This window comes from Palaemon carinicauda, chromosome 23 (genome assembly GCF_036898095.1).
Source record: "Palaemon carinicauda isolate YSFRI2023 chromosome 23, ASM3689809v2, whole genome shotgun sequence".
Taxonomy (NCBI): Eukaryota; Metazoa; Arthropoda; class Malacostraca; order Decapoda; family Palaemonidae; genus Palaemon; species Palaemon carinicauda.
The window spans coordinates 61,328,350-61,353,043 of record NC_090747.1 but is presented as its reverse complement, the minus strand read 5'-3'; the positions used below and the strand labels follow the sequence as shown (position 1 = coordinate 61,353,043).

The window sequence follows — 24,694 nt, the reverse complement described above, 5'->3', positions numbered from 1 at the left end:
CCTTTCAGGTAATAATTATATATACCTTTTATATGTTGGATGTATAATTCTGATACTAATTTTGATACACTAATTGTTACATTTAAGATGTCTATTCAAACAAATGTATAATGTGTATTTGCATCTTATTCGCCCCAAATTAGACGGAGTTCTTTGCTTAATTTCCTAAAGTAAAAGTATATACTTGAGGGTACTTCTATATGTGAACAAAATATCTGAATGATAATTACATTTGTTCCTATACTGTATACATATACAAACCTTGCTGCTTCTATTGTCAAGGATGACATTTCCCTGCAGGGGGCAGGAAGCCCTAACATTGTTCATGCTTAGTGGATATGACGTATAACAGTATAGTCATATATTTCTGTGGTCTGGATGACCATATAGAAGCTGACTCAAGGTTGAGGCACTTACACAAACCCACAGATACAGTACTTACAAGTAATTCTCTGGTAAGCTTCCATCAGGACGACATGGTTTAGCCCCAAAAAACGGATTTTGAAGCTAAGCGAAAAATCTATTTTTGGGTGAGATGGCCATGTCGTCCTGATGGACCCACCTTCCTTTTCTAAGAAAAGGATTGTATAACAATCCCCACCCAAAACTACTCTATCTGTAGCACCATGCTTAATTGCTACAAGGAATGGGTAGCCATATTGGACCCTGTAGTAGTACGGGAAGGGGATCCACTGGGTAACCTTGATGACGGCTCCCCTTCAATTTCGCCACTCTTCTCCCTCAGAGCGAAAACTCTATTCTGGGTGAAGATTGCCATGTGTCGTATCAAGAAATAGGTCCCCTGATATTATGCGATATCCTTAAGAAAATTTTTAAGGATACTCGTGCCAGGAATTAGAATTCTGGAGACCTATGGTCAATTCTTTGCGAGTATCACTGTAGCCAAATATCCTTTAGAAAGGTGCCTAAAGGAACCTTCCATCAGGACGACATGGCCATCTCACCCAAAAATAGATTTTTCGCTTTGCTTCAAAATCCGTTTAGTGAGATCGGTGTTACTGTGTGGATATGAGTCGTGGTATAATAATGAAACAATATCCAACAGATTTTGTAGATTTGAGAACAAAGCCCTCAGAAGAATATTGGGAGTTAAACGGGAGGACAGGATTAGAAATGAAACTATAAGAGAGATTACTCGAGTGCCGTATGTGGATGCGATCATGGTTAGGGGTAGATGGAGATGATTTGGGCATGCTCTTCGCACTCCCCAAGAGAGCTTAGTTCACCAAAACTTTTAACTGGATGTACAAGGCACTAGAAGAGTTGAAAGACCCAGGTCTACATGGGTGAGGACTATGAAGTAGAAAATGATGAGTGGAGAAGTGTTTATTTATAAACTTAAGATAGAGACAAATGGCAGAATCTAACCGAGGCCATTTGCGTCAATAGGCGTAGGAGGAGATGATGATGATGAGTTTACTTATACTATGGTCTCATTTGTCAAGACAAAAATATTTGAAATTAAGAATATTTCATCTCTTAATTTGAAAACAATTTACCATTCGAAATTTTTCCAAAAATAATTTACATATAAATTTATCTTTGATTTTTATTTTTTTTTTTATAAAGATTCATGAAGCTTCTTAGTAAATTTTGTTAATCACTAGAAAATCTAATGTATTCTTGATCTCTCTAATATACTGTATATATTTGTTTGAAATTTGAATAAATTTCATTCTGATATAGTAATTAAGTTACAAAAGTAAGAGTACAGTATTTTAAGTAGAAATGTACACTGTCATTTATATTCTATTGTATCATATGTTAAGATATTTAACTTGTTGGTTTAAGATCAAAGACATTTAGGGTAAGACTGGAAAGTCATTTGAATTTCCATGGGCATTTTCCCTTTTTGGCAATAGATGGCGTTGATCAGTTGGATAGTTTGGTTACATCTAGACGTGGGAAAAAAATGCTTAATATGACTTACATTTGTCACTGTTGCTGAGTAATCATAAATACATTTTTGATTTTAAAAAATGTGTATTTTATAGAATACAATACCTACAGCAGTGTACAACTGTCAAGGGTTTAAATTCCATAGATATTTGCGATATGTCCGTAGGGGTTTTCAGTAAATTTTTGTTGGCTGAGTTGTCAATAGATGGCGCTAATTGGAGAGCTAATGCGTACATTTTTTTTTTTTTTTTTTTTTTTTTGTAGAGAAGCTTTCCAGTCTTTCCTCTACTGTCTTTGAATAAAGATGTAGAAAGTCCTCAGCTTACAAACTTGATAGGTTCCAAGAAGCCGTTTTAAGTTGAATTTTGTTAAATTTTGTCTTAGGTTTTACCTAACTTGAAAAAGTCAACAAATAGTTCTGTTTCATATTGCAAATGTTGTCATGCTTACTCTATTAAATTACTGTATATAATGATTTATTATTACAGTGCTGTATTTATTATGAGCTTTTGATATATCTGAGATTCAAGAATTCAATTGGATTTGTGTTTGTATACCCAAATGTTTGTAAGTTTGTGTTTTTTGGGTTTCAGCTGTGGTCACAGCTTTCATGCGCAGTGTGGAGGGGAAGGGTCGTCGTGTGTGCTGTGCACCGGAAACGCTCAAGATGGACAGACGGAAGAAGAGCAAGCTGCTGAGACTTGGGGCAATCAACAGGTACAAAATTAATTGCACTTTTTTAATGAGCAAATGTCAATCTTTGACATTAAAACAATTAAGGTTGGCCAGTGCACCAGCCAGCTACTACCACTAGAGAGTTATTGGATCCTTTGACTGGCTAGACGGAACTACATTGGATTCCTCTCTCTTTGGTTACGGCTTATTTTCCCTTTGCCTACACACACTGAATAGTCTGGCCAATTCTTTACATATTTTCCTCTTGAGTTTATACATCTGACAACACTGAGATAAGCAAATAGTTCTCCTTTGCTCAAGGGGTTAACTACTGCACTGTAATTGTTCAGTGAGTACTTTCCTCTTGGTAAGGATAGAAGAGACTCTTTAGCTATTGTAAGCAACTCTTCTAGGAGAAGGACACTCCAAAATCAAACGATTGTTCTCTAATCTTGGGTAGTGGCATAGCCTCTGTACCATCGTCTTTCACTGTCTTGGGGTGGAGTTCTCTTGCTTGTGGGTACACTCGGGTACACTTTTCTATCATTTCCTTTTGTTATTTTGAAGGTTTTATAGTTAATATATGAAAGATTCATTCTCTTGTTTATTTTCTGATTTTCTTTCCTCACTGGGCTATTTTCTCTGTGGAAACCCTTGTGCGTATAGCACCGTGCTTTTCCATCGATGGTTTTAGCTTGGTAAGTAAATAATAATAATAATAATAATAATTTATAATTGATAATAATTAATAATAATTTATAAATATTAATTAGTAATAATAATAATAATAATAATTAATAAAGATGTAGAGTTCTGTAGTAGCAATGAATGCTGCAAGTTATGTTAAACAATATTAATGAGACAAATATTTTGAGCATCCTTGCTTTAATTTGTTGGACAAAATTTGTTATGTATGAAAATCCTTATTCCTGATTTGGATATTACTCTCTGACACTGTCCTTCAGTTAGTTCTTTGTGCATTTTGATATATTTTTCATAATTTTGACCATCATTTGGGATCAGATCTTCCTAGACTTTATCGTCCAGCATGTGGTACTAAGTACGTAGTTAATTCAAAAAGAGTACGCAGTTGATCCAAACAAAGTACAGTATGCAGTTCATTCAAACAAAGTATGCAGTTAATTAAAAAAGAGTATGCAGTTAATTCAAACAAAGTACGCAGTTCATTCGAACAAAGTACGCAGTTCATTAAAAAGAGTATGCAGTTAATTCAAACAAAGTACGCAGTTCATTCGAACAAAGTACGCAGTTCATTCGAACAAAGTACGCAGTTCATTAAAAAGAGTATGCAGTTAATTCAAACAAAGTACGCAGTTCATTCGAACAAAGTACGCAGTTCATTAAAAAGAGTATGCAGTTAATTCAAACAAAGTACGCAGTTCATTCAAACAAAGTATGCAGTTAATTCAAAGTGTATGCAGTTAATTCAAACAAAGTATGCAGTTAATTCAAGTATGCAGTTAATTCAAACAAAGTACAGTATGCAGTTAATTCAAACAGTCTTGCCTTTTCTAAAATAATGGTCGTTACTACACAGTGACACTATTCGAAAATGATTCTCCTAATCTGGTAGTTGAATCTGAGGACCTTCAGAAGTTAAAACCTGTTCCAAATGAATTTTTGTTGAACAGGTTGACATGTCAACTTTCAAAGTTCATGTATAACTTATTTAACGAGGTTCCTGCTCTTTTTATACTGTATATGAAAATATTTTATTTTTCTTCTATGATTTTACTAGTTCTTTCTCTTATTTCCTTTCCGCACTGGTTTGCCTTCCCCGTTGAAGTTTTGCTAGTACCATTCTGCTTTTCCAATTACGGTTGTAACTTGACTATTCATAATAATTATAAAAGTGGCATTTCTTCTTACAATTAGTTTTATTATTATTATTATTACTACTACTACTTGAAATACAACCCTAGTTGGAAAAGCAGGATGCTATAAGCCCAATTGCTCCAACAAGGAAAAAATAGCCCAGTGAAGGAAATAAGGAAATAAATAGACTACAAGACAAGTAGTGAACAATTGAAATAAAATATTTCAAGAATAATAACAACATTAAAACATTTTTATATCTGAACTATAAAAAGAATCTTATGTCAGTCTGTTCAACATAAGAATATTTGCTGCAAGTTTGAACTTTTGATTAATCTGCATTTTGATATTTGCTTTAAAGAGATTCTACGGTGCTACTATAGCGTTATTCCTACCGTCATTTTCTGTTCCTACCGCAATATGGGGATTCAAATCTACTATAGGGCGATTCCTACCAAGCAAACAACCCAATAATGTAATATTCCCCTTCCAAGGTGTTTTTACCAGAGTAACAGCTCAATTAAGCGTTACCAAACCAACTAAACAAGCAAACTGTGTAAACAGAACGACCGTTTTACCTAACTTAACCTAACTTAACCTAAAGTGCATTTTATGGATTTTTCAGCATGTTTTATAGAATAGAATAGATTAACCCTTTTACCCCCAAGCTATTTGGAACTTTCTAACCCTTAACTGACAGGCATTTTCTTTTTTAAGCACATTTTGCAGTATATTCTTTTTAGATTGCATTAACAGCCTTAATTTTGGTCATAGAGAGGTCAGGTTGGTCTAATTATTTTGGAAAATGCTTGAAGATTCTCATAAAGTTATCAAAAATATGCAAAAAAATGTAAATAGCAGTTTTTTGCAAAGACGTACCGGTACGTCCATGGGGGTAAAGGGATGAGTTTTGTTAAACGTACCAGTACGTCCATTGGGGGTAAAAGGGTTAAAATAGTGTCAAGAAGTATGTTTTATCTACCCTCCTTTGGTAGGAATCACCTTATATCCCAAAAATTGGGTAGGAATCACACTATAGTAGAATCCTGATGGTAGGAATCACAGTACAGTAGCACCGATTCTACAATCATATTTCTTCATTTCAGGCTGGCTTAGACGACACTCAGCTGGAGGGTATCCGTCGGGTGAATTCCATAAGCTCCGGTGGATCCAGACTTCAGTTCTTGGAGGAATTGTCTGCTCCCAGAGGAGGAAGCAGGTCAGGCAGTGAATCAGTGGGTGCCAGCATCAAGTCCTTTGGACACGGGTCTCCGGGATCTACTTCCAACAACCAAGATATTTGGTGTTCGCAAGATTTTGCGCTGAAGCTTGCTCCGCCGACCATTGCTTTTGAAGGTTTAGAGGAGTGAGATTCTGAGATCTGGCCTTTGACAACACTTAGGATTCAGGTATTGTGAGACTCGGCTAACGCAAAACACTTGCAGCACGTAAGGATTGACTTCCAACAACCGAGATATTTGGCGTTTGCAAAACATTTGCAGTACGTAACCGTTTTGCCTTCTGTGATGAGAGCCAATACAATACAAATTGCTTTAATTACATTATTAACTGCACCTAAGGGAGCTTTTGATAATTCATATATATTATTATATATATACCAATGAACTTCATCCAATTTTGGGGGTAGATGACATAATAAAAAGAACAAAAAGGGATTTTTCTTCTCTTCATTCCTCCCAGCCTAGATTCAGCCAAGTTTGGTTGGTACTGTTAGGGTACCACAGCCCACCCTCCCTCTTTAAACACAGCAAATGGAGCTTCATACGCTGAATTCCATACTGCTGCTACCTCAGCGGCCACCAAGGTGACCGGAGGAATCAGCAGGGCCTATCGGAACTGCGTCACATTCATAAATGCCTTTACGAAACCTCTAAGATGTGCAACATGCAGCTATTTCACAAGTGGATGCATTCTTACCAGATAAGTTACGAATCGTGCGACATAAACCTGACATACATTGTAAAAGGGGGGTACTTTTTTTATTGGACATAAAAAGATAAAGACGCCTTCTAAAAAGGTACTTTGTTAATTCTTTTGATTAAGTAAAGCTCAGAATATTTACCGACAGGTTTCTATCTTCTTTTTTTTTTTATAAACTGGAATTGTTACAATCATACCAGCTTTTAATTTTTATGTAATTGTTAATTTTTTTTTAGATGCCATCCACTGGAGCAGAAAAAATATCGTACTTCTTTATGCTAAATAGATTGATTTTATTCAGGTTAAGATACTAAATATGTCACTTATTCTGTGGAACTGACATTTTCTCTTCCAGTGACGTGGTACTGTATCCAACTTACCGAATCAAAGAATCGTGAACACTTAAGCTCTGGTCACATAACCTCTACATCTTATATGGTCACAAACTAGTCATTCCATATAAAACATGATACAGGATTATCACACAAGTTATATAATCTAATTATGTATTATAAGAATATATTTAAGATCACTTTCATAATTGTAAAGACATCTCTATTTTGATTATAAAGCCAAAGATGTGTGCGCATTGTACGGATTTGTAAGTGTCTTTTGTTATCATTATTCTGTTGTACAGCGATTGTTTCAATAAAAACACTTTTTTATTAATGTCTTTCATTTTATCAGTATGTCATCATAGATTAACCCTTTTACCCCCAGGCTATTTGGAAATTTCCAACCCCTAACCCCCAGGGGGTTATTTTTTCCCAGCACATTTTGCAGTATATATTTTTTTAAATTGCTCTAACAGCCTTAATTTTTGTCATAGAGAGGTCAGGTTGGTCTCATTCTCTTGGAAAATGCCTGAATTTTCTCAAAAAATTATCAAAAATATGAAAAAAATATTTTTTATAGCATTTATTTGCAAGGACGTACCAGTACGTCCATGGGGGTAAAGGGATGGCTTTTGTGAAACGTACCAGTACATCCTTTGGGGGTAAAAGGCTTAAGGAATTATATAGTAAGGTTAAGTTGTCTGATTTCAGTTCCAGTTCCATCAGAATAGATGCTCACCAGAACGTCAGCCAAGCAAGCCCATCCCCCCCCCACTGTGCTGCCCTACCACAGCAGTGGCCTCCCCCAGTAAACAGCTTAAACTCACGGTAGCGGGTGGAGATCGATCTTCTGCTATGCGAATGCCAGGCAGACATGTTACCACTGTACTAGACAATTTTTACTTTTAAACAAGTGTAAAACTCTGTAGTGCCTTTTTTGTATGGATGGTATAAGAAAATTTTTCCAGGTCCCGAGTGGTTTCCCGTTTAGCGTACAGTATACTGAAGTGGGGCAGCCAGCGCCCCTAGACTCCAGCTCTGGACTCCCTCCCGTCCAGTCGTCTCCCGAGTGTTCTTTCTGCATTCGTCTCGCTGCCATTAGTCAGTCTTCTGTGTTCCCTGTGCCGATCCAACATGGTTATCACCCTTTATAACAAATTGAAGAATCCTTCTCAACCTCTTACAGACTTTTGTAGTCTTTTTATACAAGCTGCCAACACAAGAGCCCAAAGACCCCTTCAGGGAAAATAGCCTAGTGAGGAAAGGAAATAAACAAGAGAAGTTTTAAGAACAATAACATTATTAAATTAAATCATTTATATATCATTCATTTTATTGATGTTTTGCTGTTTCTAATGTCACTTGTTTATGCTGCTGATGTCCTTTCTCAATTCTTCCTGCTAATACTGTTTGTGATGTTATTTTCATCTTCAAGAATCTCCCGCGGTCCATTTTGTCCTTTTTTTTTATTCATTACTTCTTCCTGGACTGCTTTCCCTGTTGGGGCCTATGGGCTTGTAGCATTCTGCTTTTCCTACTAGGGTTGTAGCTTGGCTAATATGATAATAAAGGAAGGCATCTATTTACTACTGCCGAGGTTAAAAGTAGGTGAAGCCCTAACTTCGGGAACTATCTCATATAAATCCAAGCATTTTTTGTTGCACATTTGAGTCTCTCCTCTTAAAACCACCGTCCATGGATGATAACTTCAGTGGAAGGTGGATCCGTTCTAAATTCTTCAAGAGATGCTCGTTATCATCGCCTCCTACGCCTATTGACGCAAAGGGGCTTGATTAGATTCCGCCATTCATCTCTATTTCGAGCTTTTAAATCGATACTTCTTCATTCACCATCTCCTACTTCAGGCTTCATAGCGCTCAGCCTTGTATGCCTGTGTCTTCCAACTCTTATGGTGCCTTGTGGAGCCTGTCTTTAATCTAAATATTTTTATTTGTATCCACTGCACAGGAGAATTAACTGCATCTACATGTCTACTAACATGGCTATCGTGTTGGCCGGGTGTGGGGGGAGTGAAGTTTGGGATGCATGGGTAAATGTTGTGGACCCATCCATATTCATTTGCATATCTAATTTGTTTCCTTTAAGGCCATCTAGAACTGCACTGAGAAAGTGTCATTCAAAGAGAAATATGAGAAAAATAACCTTACTGAAGCTTAGCCGTGAGGAAACGGCCAGAAAAAGAGAGATGATTTAAATTTGAAAAGTTTTCACAAGCAGCACCAATCTGTTTTAGAGTTCTAAGAATATTTAACTCCTCTCTCCTTCACTTCACCCTGTCCCATTCCCCCTACCGCCCGTAACTGCGTTTACCCCTCCTCCTCTGTCCAATTATCCCACTCCCATCCTTTCATAAACCTCTTCTTCCCCCCACCAAGTTCCTTAATGTCCCTCTCACAGCCTATAATTCTCCATCCTTATCCCACCCATCGACTCTCCTCTTCCCCTTGTACACCAACCTTCCTGGCTTCCCTACTGAGCAACAACACCAAGTTCTAATTTATACCAACCAACCATTTTAAATCAACAAGTCAAAACACTCCATTTCAATTCTGCCAATTGCAGTTTGCAGCGTGAGTTCGTGATTCGTCTTATGTCGACTCTTATGTTGCCAAATGTATGAGAAATCTAATGAATTTTCTCATAGTTGGATTAATTATCTTAGGCACAAAACTAGGGACGGGGTTTAAAGGACACTTAGCAATAGCAGAGGCAAGGACACCAGCCACCTGATGTGAAATTTACAATTTTTGGTAACATACTATACTGTACTTAAATTTATCATAGTTATAAATGTACACTGGCATTTTCATTACTTAATACGCATCAACTTCAGTGATAGTTTGTCTAAGATTTTTTTTTTTTATATTCAGAACAGGTTCTAAGCTTGTAAAAAGCAAAAAACAAACAATTGATTTTTACAAAAAAAAAAAAAATCTGTGACAATGATACTAGGAAAAGTATACTGTACATGTACTTTGTGTCCGTACAGTATAGGTCAAGACAAGACAACATACAGTTTGTGTAGGTAATATTTATTGAGTAGGTAACAGTCAAAAAACCTCAGCAAAAATTCTAAGGAACAATTTTATAATTTGTCTGTTTTGGATTAAAAAATCAGGCTGTACCACTTGATATAAAGGTTTAAAAACCACTCATAAATAACCGAGCCAATGGACAGTGACATTGCCCTATCAAGCAGGATAATGCCCTAGAGACTAACCATATATATGTATGATCAGCACCCATACCCCTTCTCCACCCATGCTAGGACCAAGGAGGGCCAGATAATAGCTGCTTATGACTCAGCAGATAGACCTATAGGACCGACCCCAAAACCCCCCATCCTTAGCTCACATAGATGATGAGATTGCAGTGACCAAAGAAACTAACGAGTTTGAGCAGGACTCTAACCCCAGTCGGGCATTCACCAGTCAGGGACGTTACCGCATCGGCCACCACAACCCTAAACTTATATTTAAGAGCTAGGTTAAACCACACTTATTGAGGGGGAGTGTGAAGCCTGATTTAAATATATCTAATATCTCTGTAAGGACATTGAGACGTGTAGAACGTAACATAGAAGTAGCCAATCTACATTTAACAACCATGAGTAGTGTATGACGACATGAAACCTCAATTGGTTCATTAAAATTAAACCATATTTTTACTACACAGATCAGTTGGTAATTCATCTAAGGTACTAACCGAAATAAGGGTCCTAGTGTGACCCCTTGGACTAAACTCTTAAGAAAATTGATGAGATAATGACTGAAATAAAAACATGGATGCAGAGGAAAAAGCTCAAATTAAATGATGATAAAACAGAATGTATGTTTTTTGGCACAAGGGTGGCTTTGAAGAATTACCAGTTAATTCAAAGTATAAAAATTAGTGATGCTGATGTTGGGATTGTGCCTGTTGTGAAAAATTTGGGTGTACTGATAGACTGTAATTTGTCAATGAAGGACAAAATTGTAAACACAGTGAAAGTGTGTAACTATCACCTGAGAAACATAGCATTTATTAGAAAATATTTAACAGAGGGCAGTACAAAAATTTTAGTGGTGAGTCATGTAATATCAAGGCTTGATTATTGCAATTCTCTGTACTACAAATTGCCCAATACACTACTAAGGAAGCTTCAAAATGTGCAAAACCGGGCGGCTAGACTGATAAAAGGCATTAAATTTCGGGAGAGAATAACTCCTGCACTGATCGATCTACATTGGTTACCTGTTAAGGCTAGGATTGAATTTAAAATTTGCTTGTTGACTCACAAAGCACTTACAGGTGATAAGCCTAAATATCTTCGTGATTGCTTGATCCCCTACCCTGAAACTACCAGCGCCACTGTAAGAGTTAGACATGCAGATGACCCACATAGACTATTCGAAATTAGTGTGAATCATGCAATAGGAGGAAGAACGTTCAGTTATGCTGCACCGAGACTCTTTAACGACCTTCCACTCGATGTCAAGAATAGCACAAATGTGGCTGCCTTCAAGAAAAACCTGAAGACTTATCTTTTTAGAAAGTGTTATAATAGTGATCTGAAAACTATTAAGCCTGAATACAAATGCTAGCGAAATAACTGATAACGATACAGAGCAAAATATTAACTGGAAAGGAATTATTTTTTCATACACCAAGGCCCGCCTGAACAGACCTTTAGTGTTTGATGGAGGGCGAGAAATAAACCTCTAAAAGTAAAAGTAAGTAAGTAAGACAGAAAAATACAATCTGTGACAGCTAAACATGGGCTTAGGGCAGGATCCCATTATAGATCGTATGACACCAAGGGAGAATTTTGGACAGATATGAAAATTCATTATGGCATATTAAAACAAGCCAGGACAATAATCAAAATCACAAACGTCAACATTAAGCGAATTTTAATCATCGAGTTTGATAGAAAAAGAAGAATTGAGTTTGATAGAAGAAGAAGAGTAGAGGAGGGTAGGAGGTTTGTTTACATAGCCCCAGGTCATCTTGTAGTAGTTGTAAAGGCTGACATTTCCTCAGGTAATAAATGCTTTCATGTGAGTGACGTCAGCCAACAGACGCCCATTCATAAACACCGTGTGACCGTCACTGCGTAAGTCAGTGTTGCCAAGGCCTTCGAAGGAAGAGGCTGTCTCCCGTTATAGCAGAAGTGCATCGATATAATAGCCAGTTTAAGACTAACAGATTCTGTGCGAATGCTTTATCAATTTTGTTCTTTTTCTTCGAAATTAACAAGAGGATGGATCTAAAAGAACATTATTGCTAATGTGATAAAGTTGATGTTAATGAATATTATACAGACGAGACAAACTGATAACAAAAGAAAATATATAGAAAAAGTACAAATACAGCTTGCTAAGAAATGAAGAAAACTGTGGAGATGAAAGGTAAGCAGTTGTGTCTCACACACACACACATATATATGTATATATATATATATATATATATATATATATATATATATATATATATATATATATATATATATATATATATATGTATATATATATATATGTATATATATATATATATATATATATATATATATATACATACTGTCTATATATAACTCCCATGACATTTAACTCCCAAGACACTTCATTGTCATCCATTGAGTCCTTTGAAGGATTTCCTCTCCTACTTATGGGGATTACTGAATCCTATCCCTGATGTCATCCATTCTCTCCACATGTCTACACCACCTCGACATTCTCTAATCTATCCCTTCACCTTCGCTCGTAATTTTTACCATTTCTTGTATGACTCACCGCATTTCGCCTCTCGTCTTATATTATGCTTTGCTTCACAAGCTGCGACTTTATTTTCTTCTTTTCCTATATTTTTATTTTATTTTCAAATGGAAGCGTTGATTCAGCATTCCTTTTATTCATTCCAACATTCGTTTTTACGTATAACTCTAGTTTCTTACCAAACCTTGGCACACACGCGTGCTACCTACATTTCCCTTCTACTACTCTTTGTCTTTTCTCCTCTTTCATCTTAATATCACTCAATATATTTACTCCCAGATATATTTATATGAATCATCCACTTCCATTCTTGCACCAGTCATACTGACATTACTCGTATCCATCAATCCATCCTCCTCGTATTCATCCGCCATCAATCCATCCTCCTCGTATTCATCCGCCATCAATCCATCCTCCTCGTATTCATCCGCCATCATTCCCTAGCGCTTGTTCATACTCATAAATGCCCCTAGAAAACACTTGTAATTCTTTTACCAGTTCCTTCAGCTTCTCTTCCAATGCCCCAAATCTTCCCAGTGTCGTTTACAATCATAAATAATTCCATATTCAATTCACAATTTAGTTTCTCATTCCAGTACTTTCCATCTAGTGTCCTACTCCCAACACATTGCACAAATCCACCCATAAGGATTATGGACCATGGAGCATACTTTATTTAACTCATATGAATTAATTATTACTCTAAATAACTTATCATATCTCCACTATACTTTCTGAGAACCTATAATGCCTCTCTATATATTCTATCTTAATCCTTTCTCAGGTCAATTTATTTTCTCCCTTAAAATTCAAACTTTTCATACAATTAACATATATGTTTCCCTAATCAGTCCTACTTTCTAAATCATAATAATACTTTTCTCACCATTGCTCATAGACAATGTAATAATGTTCTCACACACCCATTCTTGTGATGTGTGACTTGGCTAATATATATCTCTATATAATCTTAATGATGACTTAACTTCAACGACTGTTTTTTGGTCCCATAGAGCAGGGAACCCTAGTCTATATGTGACTTTCACATTCATTTTATGGTATACATTCCAAGGCATTCAGCATTTCACACTACATAATGTCCACATTATCAAAGCACTTAGAGAACAAGAAAGTCTACAGTTTCCTCATGAAAGTCTTAGTATCTTCTGTCTTTCGAATGTCTAGTGGGAGCTTATTTTGTTGTCTAGGGGTTGCATATTTAAAGGCTCTAGAGCCTAGAGTAGACATATATCTGTTCCAATAGTTTGAAGCTATCTGTAACTATTCTCACGTCAACACGATTTGTTGGCTGCACAATATGTAGAAATTCTCTAGGATATTTTGAACGGCTGGTTCTGATAACTTGGTGGGTTATTGTACATATTTCAAACTCAATTATATCTATAATAGGCAGTGACTGTAAATCAATTAGTGTAGGAGTGATCCTTTCTTGGGGTGGGACACTGTTTATCAGTCTTGCTCCTCTATCATTGTTTGTAATTTCTTAAGTTGCTATTTGGCTTCTTAGAAGTACTTATGTGTGTTGATGAACTTTCTTTGATTAGGCATTTTTAATAATTGCTCTTATTATTAGTAATAGCATTAGTATAGTAGTAGTAGAGCGTATAGAAGTCATATTTTACATAGCATTTTATATCGATTGTTGTAAGACAAAATCTTCAAATAGGTCATGCCTATAAAGTTTAGTTATAAGGTAAATATATTTTTGACCTAAACAAATATATGTATATGTGTAATAATTTCTAATTTAAAAAGATCAGTTTGTCACTCTTCTCCTGAAAGAAGAAATATCGCTATATCCATCATTGTTTGGTATTTACAGTGTTGCAAACTCTGAAGAGTGACGTTGAATATGACTCCAGATACAGTTATGATTGGTACTCTTCGCTAAATACAGTGATATTTCTCGTTTATATTATCACGAAACTAAAAGCCAACGCAGTTATTTCATGTATTTGGTGGCTTGAAATTTTAATGATAAAGATAATGATAACAAATGTACAACCTACTCAACTAATATATATTTGTACAGCTTGAATTAACAGAGAAACTAAAGACAAAGTTAGATTTATCGAAGTCTATCCGAATACGTTTTCTTTATAGACAACCCATTTTCTTTAACGTACATCAAACAGAGTGAAATCTCCCCCAAAAAAGTACTTTTTTTATTTCGTTTATGGTTTAATCTATTGTAAGTTACATTAAAGTTTTATTGTTGCATTTTAATAGCATAGTAAAGGTACCGTATTGGTATTTTTGTCTCAGTAATATTAGATTTTGTACTTTTATTGGGTGATTACCCTTACCAAATAGGCTACGTCTTTCCTTGATTATATGGCTGTCCCGTAACCCATAGATTATCTATAGATATTTTGGTAATTATTGATACATTTAAAGTTTTATCTAAATGTCTAAGCTCAATTGTCTAAACTGGTACTGTCTAGAATTTATCTGTCAATTCATGATTATATGAGTAGGGTACAATTTACCCCCTGAGGAAAGCATGGTTGATCCAAGACAGTTTTATCAGAATTATTTTAATTGTTAACATTAAATTAAGAGCTACACTTATATGGAATGGAACTATCTAGCCGCACATGAATTGCTTAATATATTAATAGCTCTAAATGGAAGGATTTTAAGCTTTGTTTGGTAAAATTATAATAGAACACGGACCCATATATTCAGTAGAAAAAACACTTTTTCCCACAGTTAATATTATGCTTACATCGAATTTGACCATTATTTCCACTGCAAATAAACCAAAATATTATTTATCTAACATTTTCGAGGTTTGGAAAAGGCCACAGAACCCAATATACCAACCTAACCTAACTTGTAGTTCCCAGGTCACAGACCTAGTTTGTGGGGCAAGACGACTGAACCCCCTTTCCTAGGTCACAAACTTGCCTAGGTCACAGACCTAGCCCCTGAATCCCCTTACCCAGGTCACAATGTATTTACAAACGTATGAGCAGGATCGGATAGACGTGGCCCCATTATTGTAGGACATATTAGGGTATGTGCTCTTCTCTCACCCCGAGAGAGATTAGCTCACCAAACGTTCAGCTGGTCTCTACAAGGCACCAGAGGAATTGAAAGACCCAAGCCTACATGGCTGAGGATTTTGGAACGTGAAGTAGATGATGATGAATGGAGAATTATTGAATAAAAGGCTCAAGGTAGATACGACCGGTGAAATCTAACCGAGGCCCTTTGCGTCAGTAGGGGTGGGAGGATATGATGGTGGTGATATCTTATTAACTATTTACTTGTAACGGAAATATAATAGGCATTTCCAAAGAAAATGGGAGAATTTCTATATAAAACCGCTTCCTTTACTAAGAAAGCTTTTTTGTTTTTTTTTCTATAATAATACCCAGGTTTTTGTGCCTTGTGAAGCTTGCCTTGTATTTGTGGTTGTTATTCACCTTTACAGTATAGTCTATACCTAATGTCTACAGCATTAGACTTCATTGCCTCATAGAATTTGTTGACTACAATTCTAATCGAGTACGTTGATGATGCTAAACAGGTTTGGCAATAAGTATTTAATTTCTATAATCGTTTGAGGTACGGCTAAATATATCATAAGACATAAGTGGATATGATTTGACCTAAGATGTGGCTTTTTTTTATTAATAGCTAGACTTGCCCCTATTTTAGCAGGTTACTTATTCAAATTTTGAGTATTACCTTAATAGGAATCCATCTGTCATTGACAAAAAAGTTAACACATCACAGAAGTCTTTGAATTTCAAAAGTTCACACTTGCAATGAATGTTACGTTGAACAGGCTGACATGTCTCCTCATAGTTTACATATGAAAGATGGGTTTCAATGTTGTTAATGCCCTTGAAATATTTTATTTTTATTGTTCATTACTTCTCTAATAGTTTCTTTATTTCCGTATTCCCTTTCCTCACTGGGCTATTTTATCTTGTTGGAGCCATTGGGCTTATCGCTCGCTTGCGACAACAACGTCATAACTCAAAAAAATGTATTTTTTAGTTATCCATATAGACATATTCATCTTCAAAAGCTGATTTGTTTGCCAAAAGTGTCGTAATTGTAGTTGAAAAATTGATTGCTAGAGGCGCTAAATGTCCTAATGACATAACATAATATGAGTGTGTTTTAATTGATTAAAACAGCTCTCCTGAAAAATAGCTATTTTTGAGTTATGACGACGTGTCGCAAACGAGCGTTATAACATATCCTGCTTTCCCAACTAGGGCTGTAAAGTAGCTAGTAATAATAATAATAATAATATAAAGAAAACAGAGATTAAAACAGACAGTTGACGGTGCAGGGAATCCGTCTGTCCTCTTTGGTGGCAGAAAGTAAATTGAAGAGCTCCATGGCCTGTCAGTTAGGCCAGGTTTCCCCGCCACTCGGCAGTAACTGGGCCTTCCGCCACCTCATTAAATTTTTGACAGCCGCCTGAAAACCTACACTGATTCAAGGACGAGAGCTTTAATTTGTGTAGGAACAAATAAGGATTAATGCAGCCTATGATTGTTCCGTTTTGGAATGATACCATAACGCACAACTCAAGTTAGGATAAATGATGCTCTACGAAGCGGAGTTGGAATGGCCGTTGATTTCATGAACTAGGTAGTTAATGACAGTTGGTGAGAGCAAGTAAATAGCCCCACCCACTTTCCTGGCAAAGACTATTCACTTTTGTCGTTGGCTCCGGCAAGTACGGACGTACTGTTGCGTTCTATCCAGAGGCGGTTTGATCTTTTTCTTTATAGAATGAATGGTTGATTGTTGGCTTATTCAGTTTTGGAATTGAAGCAGGAATCTTGGGGAAAGGGTTAATGCTGCAAACGGTTTGTGGCATGACTGCCTATAGATCAATGCTTTTTTCGCTTCTTTAAGGGGACATGATTGTTTGCAATCATCCCCTTGTTCCAGTTGCAGATCAGGGCTTCCTGCTCAGTGGCAAGGAATGAAATAATGGCTAAGTCTTTTCAATTCTTATCCTTAGCAATAAGATGATGCCAAAAAGACTATAGCACTCTACAGTACTTTATACATAGACATCTGTGGTTGCTGACGCTTCAGGAGCAGGAATAATTCTGATCCACATTGGCAAGTTTTTCAGGTTCGTTGGAGTGTGGAGCTCCTCCTGTGATTGCCGCACACTAACACTAGCTGTGTTTTCTCCCGTAGCCGCTGCAGACCATCACTGACAAGTCTTGTTGTCGCAGTTAATCCAGTGATGACCTCAATAAGACCAGGAGTGACCCTAGTGCAGTGGTCCTTGTGTCAAAAAAGGCTGCAAAGAAGACTTCCATCCCTGTGGTGGCAGTACCGAAGCCAGTGAGAAGGTGTAAGAAGGCTCCAATGCTAATGAGATCTGTGGGTTTTGCCCTGGTGTTATAGTTGTTACAAGTTGCTCTTGCATATCTGTGCTGATCTGCCGTGTCTTCAACATCTCTGTGTGTGTGTCTGCTATTCCAGTCACCACTGTTCCTGTGCCTTTGACCCTGGGGCCCGTGGTTATGAGCGCATGTGATAGGGCCTACTGCCTCCTCTGTGACAGTGATCACCAGATTTGTTGTTCCTGCTGGAACAATCTGTTTGTAAGGTCCGAAGGGAAAGATAGTAAGAGTGAGAAGCAAGTTTGCTTCTCCTCTTCTATCTCTTCCTCTTCTGACAATTCTTCTATCGCCTTCTCTTTCAGGAGAGGTGGACAACTCCCATCTTGTCCATAGGCTGCCCGGGTGGCTGGCTTGATTATTCCAGTAACCATGCAGGCCGTAGATGCACGACCCCATGCGTGCCCTCTTTCCATCGGTTCTGAGAACTCTAGGACAAGATCCTGCCCCTGTACACTCTTGAGGCAATGAAGTTTCTATGTGCCAGTCTCTTCTGTTTCATTACCTCTTCAGGTTGACCTGTTGAAGAGTCTTAGATTAGAAGGCACTTCCTTTTCTCTTTCTGAGTTAGAGATCATAGAGTCTTCTGACGTGATTTCCCTCCAAGCATTCGAGAGGCCAGACCAGGTTGTAGGTTTGGAGTGGTCCTTACATCCTTGTGTAACGAAAAGGCTTTTAGCCCTGTGAGTCTCACTGGGAATCTACTTGTTCACCTTATGGCTAAACAGGACACTCCCAGTGTTTTTCTAGACTAATGGGCAGTGTTTCAGGATGCTTTCCTCTGTTAAGTGCGATTGTGTGATTCGCCAGCTTATCAACTAAGGGTTGATCCCTCCAAATCTCAGGATCACTCTGGTGGCTCCCAGATTGCAGCAAGCTAAGTGGTATCCTGCTCTGTTAGCATTTTTAATCAAGGTCCTGAGAGAACTGCAGCAGTACCTGCATTTAACACTTCTGTCCACCGCACCCTCGGAGGTACCACCAATCTCTGAAGTTGTTTTTTCTTGACAGTTAGAAACTATGATGTATCTCCTTCTAGCGAAAAGTTTTTTGCAAGGGATTGCACATGTAAAGTCTGAGTACCTACGACGGTCCTCTGCAAATGTCTAGCACGGAAAGTGGACCATTTTCTGTGATTGATGTCGTAGAAGGGATTCTTCTCCAGTTGGAGCATCTCTGGCGCAGATCGCGGATCTTCTTGTCTACCTTAGGTGAGACAAGTACCTCTTTAGTTGTGGCTGTGAAAGGCTACCACTCAGTCTTGAGCCCAGTTTTTATCACTGAAGTTCATATACCTCTCCTCCTCATGGGAGTTGTCTCTGCTTGTGAGGAGATTCGAGTATTCTTAACCCCTCTGGGATCTCTGGCCCTCAGAGTGGGACGTGACACATGTTTTGAAATCTCCTACACGCACTCCCTATGATTAAAAGGTCGTCAGACAGAGATCGGCCTATCAAGACTATTTTTAATAGCCTTAGCATTGGCGGAGGAAGTAGATGAGTTACATGGACTTTGTTTGTTATGTAATAATCCACGTTGAGGGTTAATCATGGGTTTCCTTTTATTTTGTCCCCAAATTCGTAGCCAAAACCCAGAACCCCTTGGCACACGAACCCAGGTTCAAGACCTTTTCCGTCCCCTCTCTAAGCAAAGAGTCAGTTGGGAAACTGGAAGAGATGCTTTTGCATCCCTTGGCAGTTCTGCCGTGTTATCTGAAGAGGACTCGACATCTCATGCTATAGTGTCAACCACTCCTCCCTAGTGCTGGCACGACCAAGAAAGAGATGTCGAAGAACAGTCTCTTTCTGGCATTGTGAAATGATCGATAGGGGTTGAAGTACCAGCTCGGGGTTATTGGTCTTCCCTTGGGTTTCCAAATGTTAGCAGTTTTAAACTGCCAAACAACCTTCAACGCTTTCTGTTTAAGGGAGTTTACCCACTTGTTGTGGCTGCTCAAGTAGTTGTGTAGTCAGCATAACTTCTACACAGAACAGAAAGTATCTTTTCCATGGCCACGCACAATGGTAACGTGTTTGCCTAGTATTCACGTGGCAGAAGATCGATCCCAGCCCTGGACCTTAAGTTTAAGCTGTTTACTGGGGAGGCCACTGCTAAGGTTAGGTAAGCCCTGGCTGACGTTTTGGTGAGTATCTATTCTGATAAAACTGGAACTGAAACCAGACACCTTTAACCCTTAATGTGGCGCTGGATGACAGGTAAAATGATTGGCTCCTTTTGCCATTACATTCTCTTCTCTTTGGGATGAAGAGCTCCCTCAGTTGAGTGCTGGTTGGACGTCGATGCTGATAAGCTACACGTCTGAGCATCATTCTTATTAAGACTAGGTCTGTAACAGGGGGGAGGATGGTGGAATGAATACCAAACCCATTGGTCATCATACGTCAGGTATTTCATTCCAGACTGTATCTCCTCTTCAGTGGAGAAGGCTTCCTTCATTGACCAATTACCAGATACATACTGTACTAAGTATAGGCCAGACCTTATCAACGTACTCATCCCTAGGTTAGGTGGAGGGGTTCTTGGAGTTATCTCCCTTGCTCCCGTACAGGGTCAGGAAGATTTGGCATATTCTATACTGTAGAGGGAAAAGAACTAACCAGTTCTGTTTTAGCGACCGTATTTACTACCGAAAATAGAGTCTCGCTATTTGGAAGGATGAAGGGTTTGTATTTGCGTTGGAACAAATTATAAAGTTTAAATGTATTCTGTATTTTTCCTAGCTATACAAACTCAAATCCTTTAAAGTTAAAAATATCCTACCTTGAGCGCCCCTCTAAGTTCTTAGCCGAAGGTAAGAAGTTAAGGGACTTTGACAAAGGGAAAGGCAGGGTCACTCGCCTGCGCTCATCACCTGTCATTAATTATCTCGTTAATGAGTTCAATGGCTGCTCAAGACATTCCCTATTTTAATGGACTCAGGTTTATGCCGATATGAAAAATATAAATTATCTATAATTTTTTTTTATTTTTATTACTATTCAATTCTGTTTTTGTCACAAAATATAATTGTTCCGTAACCGAAATACAAACCACGCTATTTACAAAGGGTTATTACTTTTAGCGTAGCTGAAATGGCGAGCCATTAGAATTTAACGAGGGTGTATTACCCCCGCGCTAGTTAGCGGGGGGGGGGGGGGGGGGGTAGGGGAGTGGTAGCTAGCTACCCCTCCTCCCCCTCACACACAGGTGAATACTCACTTTAACTTTTGGCTCGGACTGTGACAGACGTCTCTGTCTTGGTCCTCGCTTGGCAGCCATTGTCTGTTTTGTCTTTACTTAATCGCTTACTTTTCATTTACTCAATATATATGCAAACATGTTTTCATGTTTGTATATATATTTGAGTATAGAAATAAGTAATTTTAAATATTTAACTTAGCCGGTGAATATATAATAGCTGCTACTCAGCGGCTCGACAGAAAACACACTCAAAAAACTCGCGAGCGATCGCTATGAAGGTTGCGGGTGTGCCCACCAGCGCCAACTATCGGTCAGATACCACTCTTGCATGTAAACAAACCCTTCAATTCTTCTCTGTCGACGTTGACGACAAGACGTACCAATTCTCTCTGTAGAACCTGGAGTTTTCTCAACATATTTGGTGAAGTACTTCATTTTGGTTTGAGCTTTCGCAGTGCAGGTGTTTTTCCACAACATAAACTCTTGAACTCTTTATTGATTCAGATTATTTGTTGATGACTTGGATTGTTTTTGGAATTTTCTTTGACTAATTCAAAATGGCTGACCCTTCACAAGTACCTAGATTTCGGAAGTGTAATGCTAGGGACTGTAATAGGCGTCTTCCAAAGGCATCTCTCGACCCACATACTGTGTTCCAATTGTCGGGGTAAAACCTGTCAATTGGGAGATCGGTGTGAGGAATGCGTGGGCCTTTCGGAATTCGATTGGCTCGAATACGATAAATATGCACGTAGACTAGAGAGAGATAGGGTAAGGAGGAGTTCATCTAGGTCTGTAGATTTTTCCTCTCCACATGCCCCTGAACCTAATCCTTCCCCTGTAGTGGTTGTTCCTAACCCCCCTTCTAGCACTCAGGAACCATCTATGCAAGACATGTTACGTGCTATTCATGCCTTGGGGGAAAAAGTTGAAGCGTTAGCAACTGATCGTAATCAACTCATGGCTGACGTGAAGGAACTTAAGTGTCAGAGTGCCACGGCGGAAAGTGGGAAAGTGATTAGTGCGCAAAGTGTTGTGAACAGTGTTGCGACCGAGGGTTCGTCTGTTCGTGCCTGTCGTTCACCTAGTCCGGGACCTCTTGCAAGCTCCTAAGCCCAGGGGAGAAGTAATGTCGTACGACTTATGGGTTCGAGAGGCCTTGATCAGCGAACAGACGTTCCCTCTATGGTATCAGGCGTATCTCACCAAGATCGCCCCTACCATAAGACGAGAGAGCCCATTTTCTCCTCGTCTTCCGAAGGCTTTTCACGCAAGAAACCGTGGAGCAAGGTTTCTAGGCCTCTTAAACGGAAGTCGGTCCCTTCAGGACAGGTCCAACATCCTGGATGTAGCCACTGGGACAGTTCGGACCCGTTGCAGTCATCGGATGACTGCTCGCCGCCTAAGCAAGGCAAGGTTGTGCCGTCTCAGACGTTAACCACGTCTGTTACCGCACCCATTCCCGTGGACCCTAAATGGGTTATACTGCAGGACATGCAGTCTAAGCTTGCCTCCCTTATGGAAGACTATTCTGCCGATAAGGTTTCCGTTGAGCCTAGCCGTTTATCTCATCAAGATCCTGGCCTTCAACCACCCAAACGTTCCTTTGTGCGTCCTGTTGACGTTGGTGTAGCCAAGTCACGTCAATCAGTTTGTTTAGAACCACACTCGATGCGGTCTCGTGTGGATTTTCAGCCGCATTTGGACGTTAGGCAACTTGCTGATGCTCCTGTTGACGTTCAGGACGTTTGCCAACCATCGGAGTTGACTTGTTTTGACGCTGAGCGTCAACATCCGCAGTCTAGAGTTGTTTTGACTGCTCAGACTAGGCGGTCAAAGCAGTCTCGAGTGGACGCTGTGCGTCCTCACGCACCTGTTGTTGTTGACAGTTCACAGACTGTCAAGCAGTTACATGACGTTGTGTCCTGGTCCGCTACTAATGCACCAGTGCGTGTGGACGCGGCGTGTCAAGCACTGCCAACCCCTTTGCTTGTTTCGCAGCAGTTGTCAGATGAGGAACCTTCAGATGAGGACGTTGCTGACCCTCAGCCTGAGGATCATCCTTCAGATATTGATGAACCCAGAACAGTTCCGCCATCAATGGACTTTAAGAAAGTCATGTTAATTTTTAAGGAGTTGTTTCCCGATAACTTCGTCTCTGTTGCTCCTCGTTCACCGCCGTCTGAGTTTGTTTTAGGCGTACCTGCTGACATGCCAGCCTTTACAAAACTTGTGCTCTCTCACTCATCCAAGAGAGCTTTACGGCTTTTAGGCGATTGGTTGGAAACCAAGAGGAGTTTGGGGAAGACGGCCTTTGCCTTCCCTCCATCTAAACTCTCGTCTAGATCGAGCGTCTGGTATGCCACGGGGCTTGGGAGTCCCTGCCTCTGCCCAGGGCGACTTCTCAAGCCTTGTAGACTCTCCCCGCCGCCTAGCCATGAGACGCTCGAAGATTAGTTGGTCATCTTCGGACCTTGACCATCTGCTGAAAGGCATTTTTAGAGCCTTTGAAGTTTTCAACTTCCTTGACTGGTGTTTGGGAGCCTTAAGTAGGAAATCTCATCGGCTGATAGAGATGTCTCCCTACTCATTATGTCCTGCATGGATAAAGGCATCCGCGATGGATCCAATGAACTATCCTCCTCTTTTACTTCAGGAATCCTTAAGAAGCGAGAGTCTCTTTGCTCTTATCTGTCGGCAGGAGTTACTCCCTGTCAAAGATCTGAGCTACTCTTTGCTCCCTTATCGAAGTCTTTGTTCCCTGAACTTTTGGTTAAGGACATAGCTTTGTCACTCGTGCAGAAGGACACCCATGACTTGGTAGCGTCCTCTGCTCGCAAAGGGACTCCTTCGACATCCTTTTCTGCAAGACCAAGGATAGACACTCCGGCGTCCAGGTTTATACCGCCCTTTCGTGGCAGAGCTCCCAGCAGGGGAAGTACTCGTGCCGAGGGAAAGAAAGGAAAGAAGAGAGGAGGCAAGTCCTCACGTGGCAGAGTCTGACTGCCCGCAGCCTCAGACAGCAGTAGGTGCCAGACTCAAGAACTTCTGGCAAGCCTGGGAGAAGAGGGGCGCAGACAAACAGTCTGTGAAGTTGCTCAGAGAAGGGTACAAAATTCCATTTGTACACAAACCTCCTCTAGCGACTTCCCCCATCGACCTCTCTCCCATGTACCGAGAGGAATCAAAGAGACAAGCCCTGAAACTAGAAGTGTCTCTTTTGCTAGAGAAGGGAGCGGTGGTGAAAGTCTCGGACCTTCAATCACCGGGGTTTTACAACCGCCTCTTCCTAGTACCGAAGAAGACAGGAGGTTGGAGACCGGTGCTAGACGTCAGTGCCCTGAACGTCTTTGTCACGAAGACAAAGTTTACCATGGAGACCACGAAATCAGTCTTAGCAGCGGTCAGAAAGGGAGACTGGATGGTCTCTCTCGACCTAAGAGACGCATACTTCCACATCCCCATTCACTCAGATTCCCAACCTTTTCTGAAGTTTGTTTTCGACAATGTGGTGTACCAGTTTCGGGCCCTGTGCTTTGGCCTAAGTCCTGCTCCTCTCGTGTTTACGAGGCTTATGAGGAATGTGGCAAAATTCCTCCAT

The 24,694-nt window shown here is 39.3% G+C and overlaps 1 protein-coding gene and 1 long non-coding RNA gene across 3 annotated transcripts in view; both read left to right on the top strand.

The window, feature by feature from the left end:
* The window catches only part of LOC137617123 (vacuolar protein sorting-associated protein 8 homolog), a 66,673-nt gene extending 59,675 nt beyond the window's left edge, over positions 1-6,998 (top strand). For both annotated transcript variants that reach the window (XM_068346972.1, XM_068346971.1), the window contains 2 exons: positions 2,514-2,637; positions 5,538-6,998. In XM_068346972.1, coding sequence (XP_068203073.1) covers positions 2,514-2,637; positions 5,538-5,801 — 388 coding nt within the window. In that variant the 3' untranslated portion in view covers positions 5,802-6,998. The remainder of the gene's footprint in view (positions 1-2,513; positions 2,638-5,537) is intronic.
* A 7,558-nt stretch (positions 6,999-14,556) lies between these two features.
* The window catches only part of LOC137616942 (uncharacterized), a 43,162-nt gene continuing 33,024 nt past the window's right edge, over positions 14,557-24,694 (top strand). The window contains exon 1 of the long non-coding RNA XR_011039524.1: positions 14,557-14,693. This is a non-coding gene — a long non-coding RNA (uncharacterized lncRNA). The remainder of the gene's footprint in view (positions 14,694-24,694) is intronic.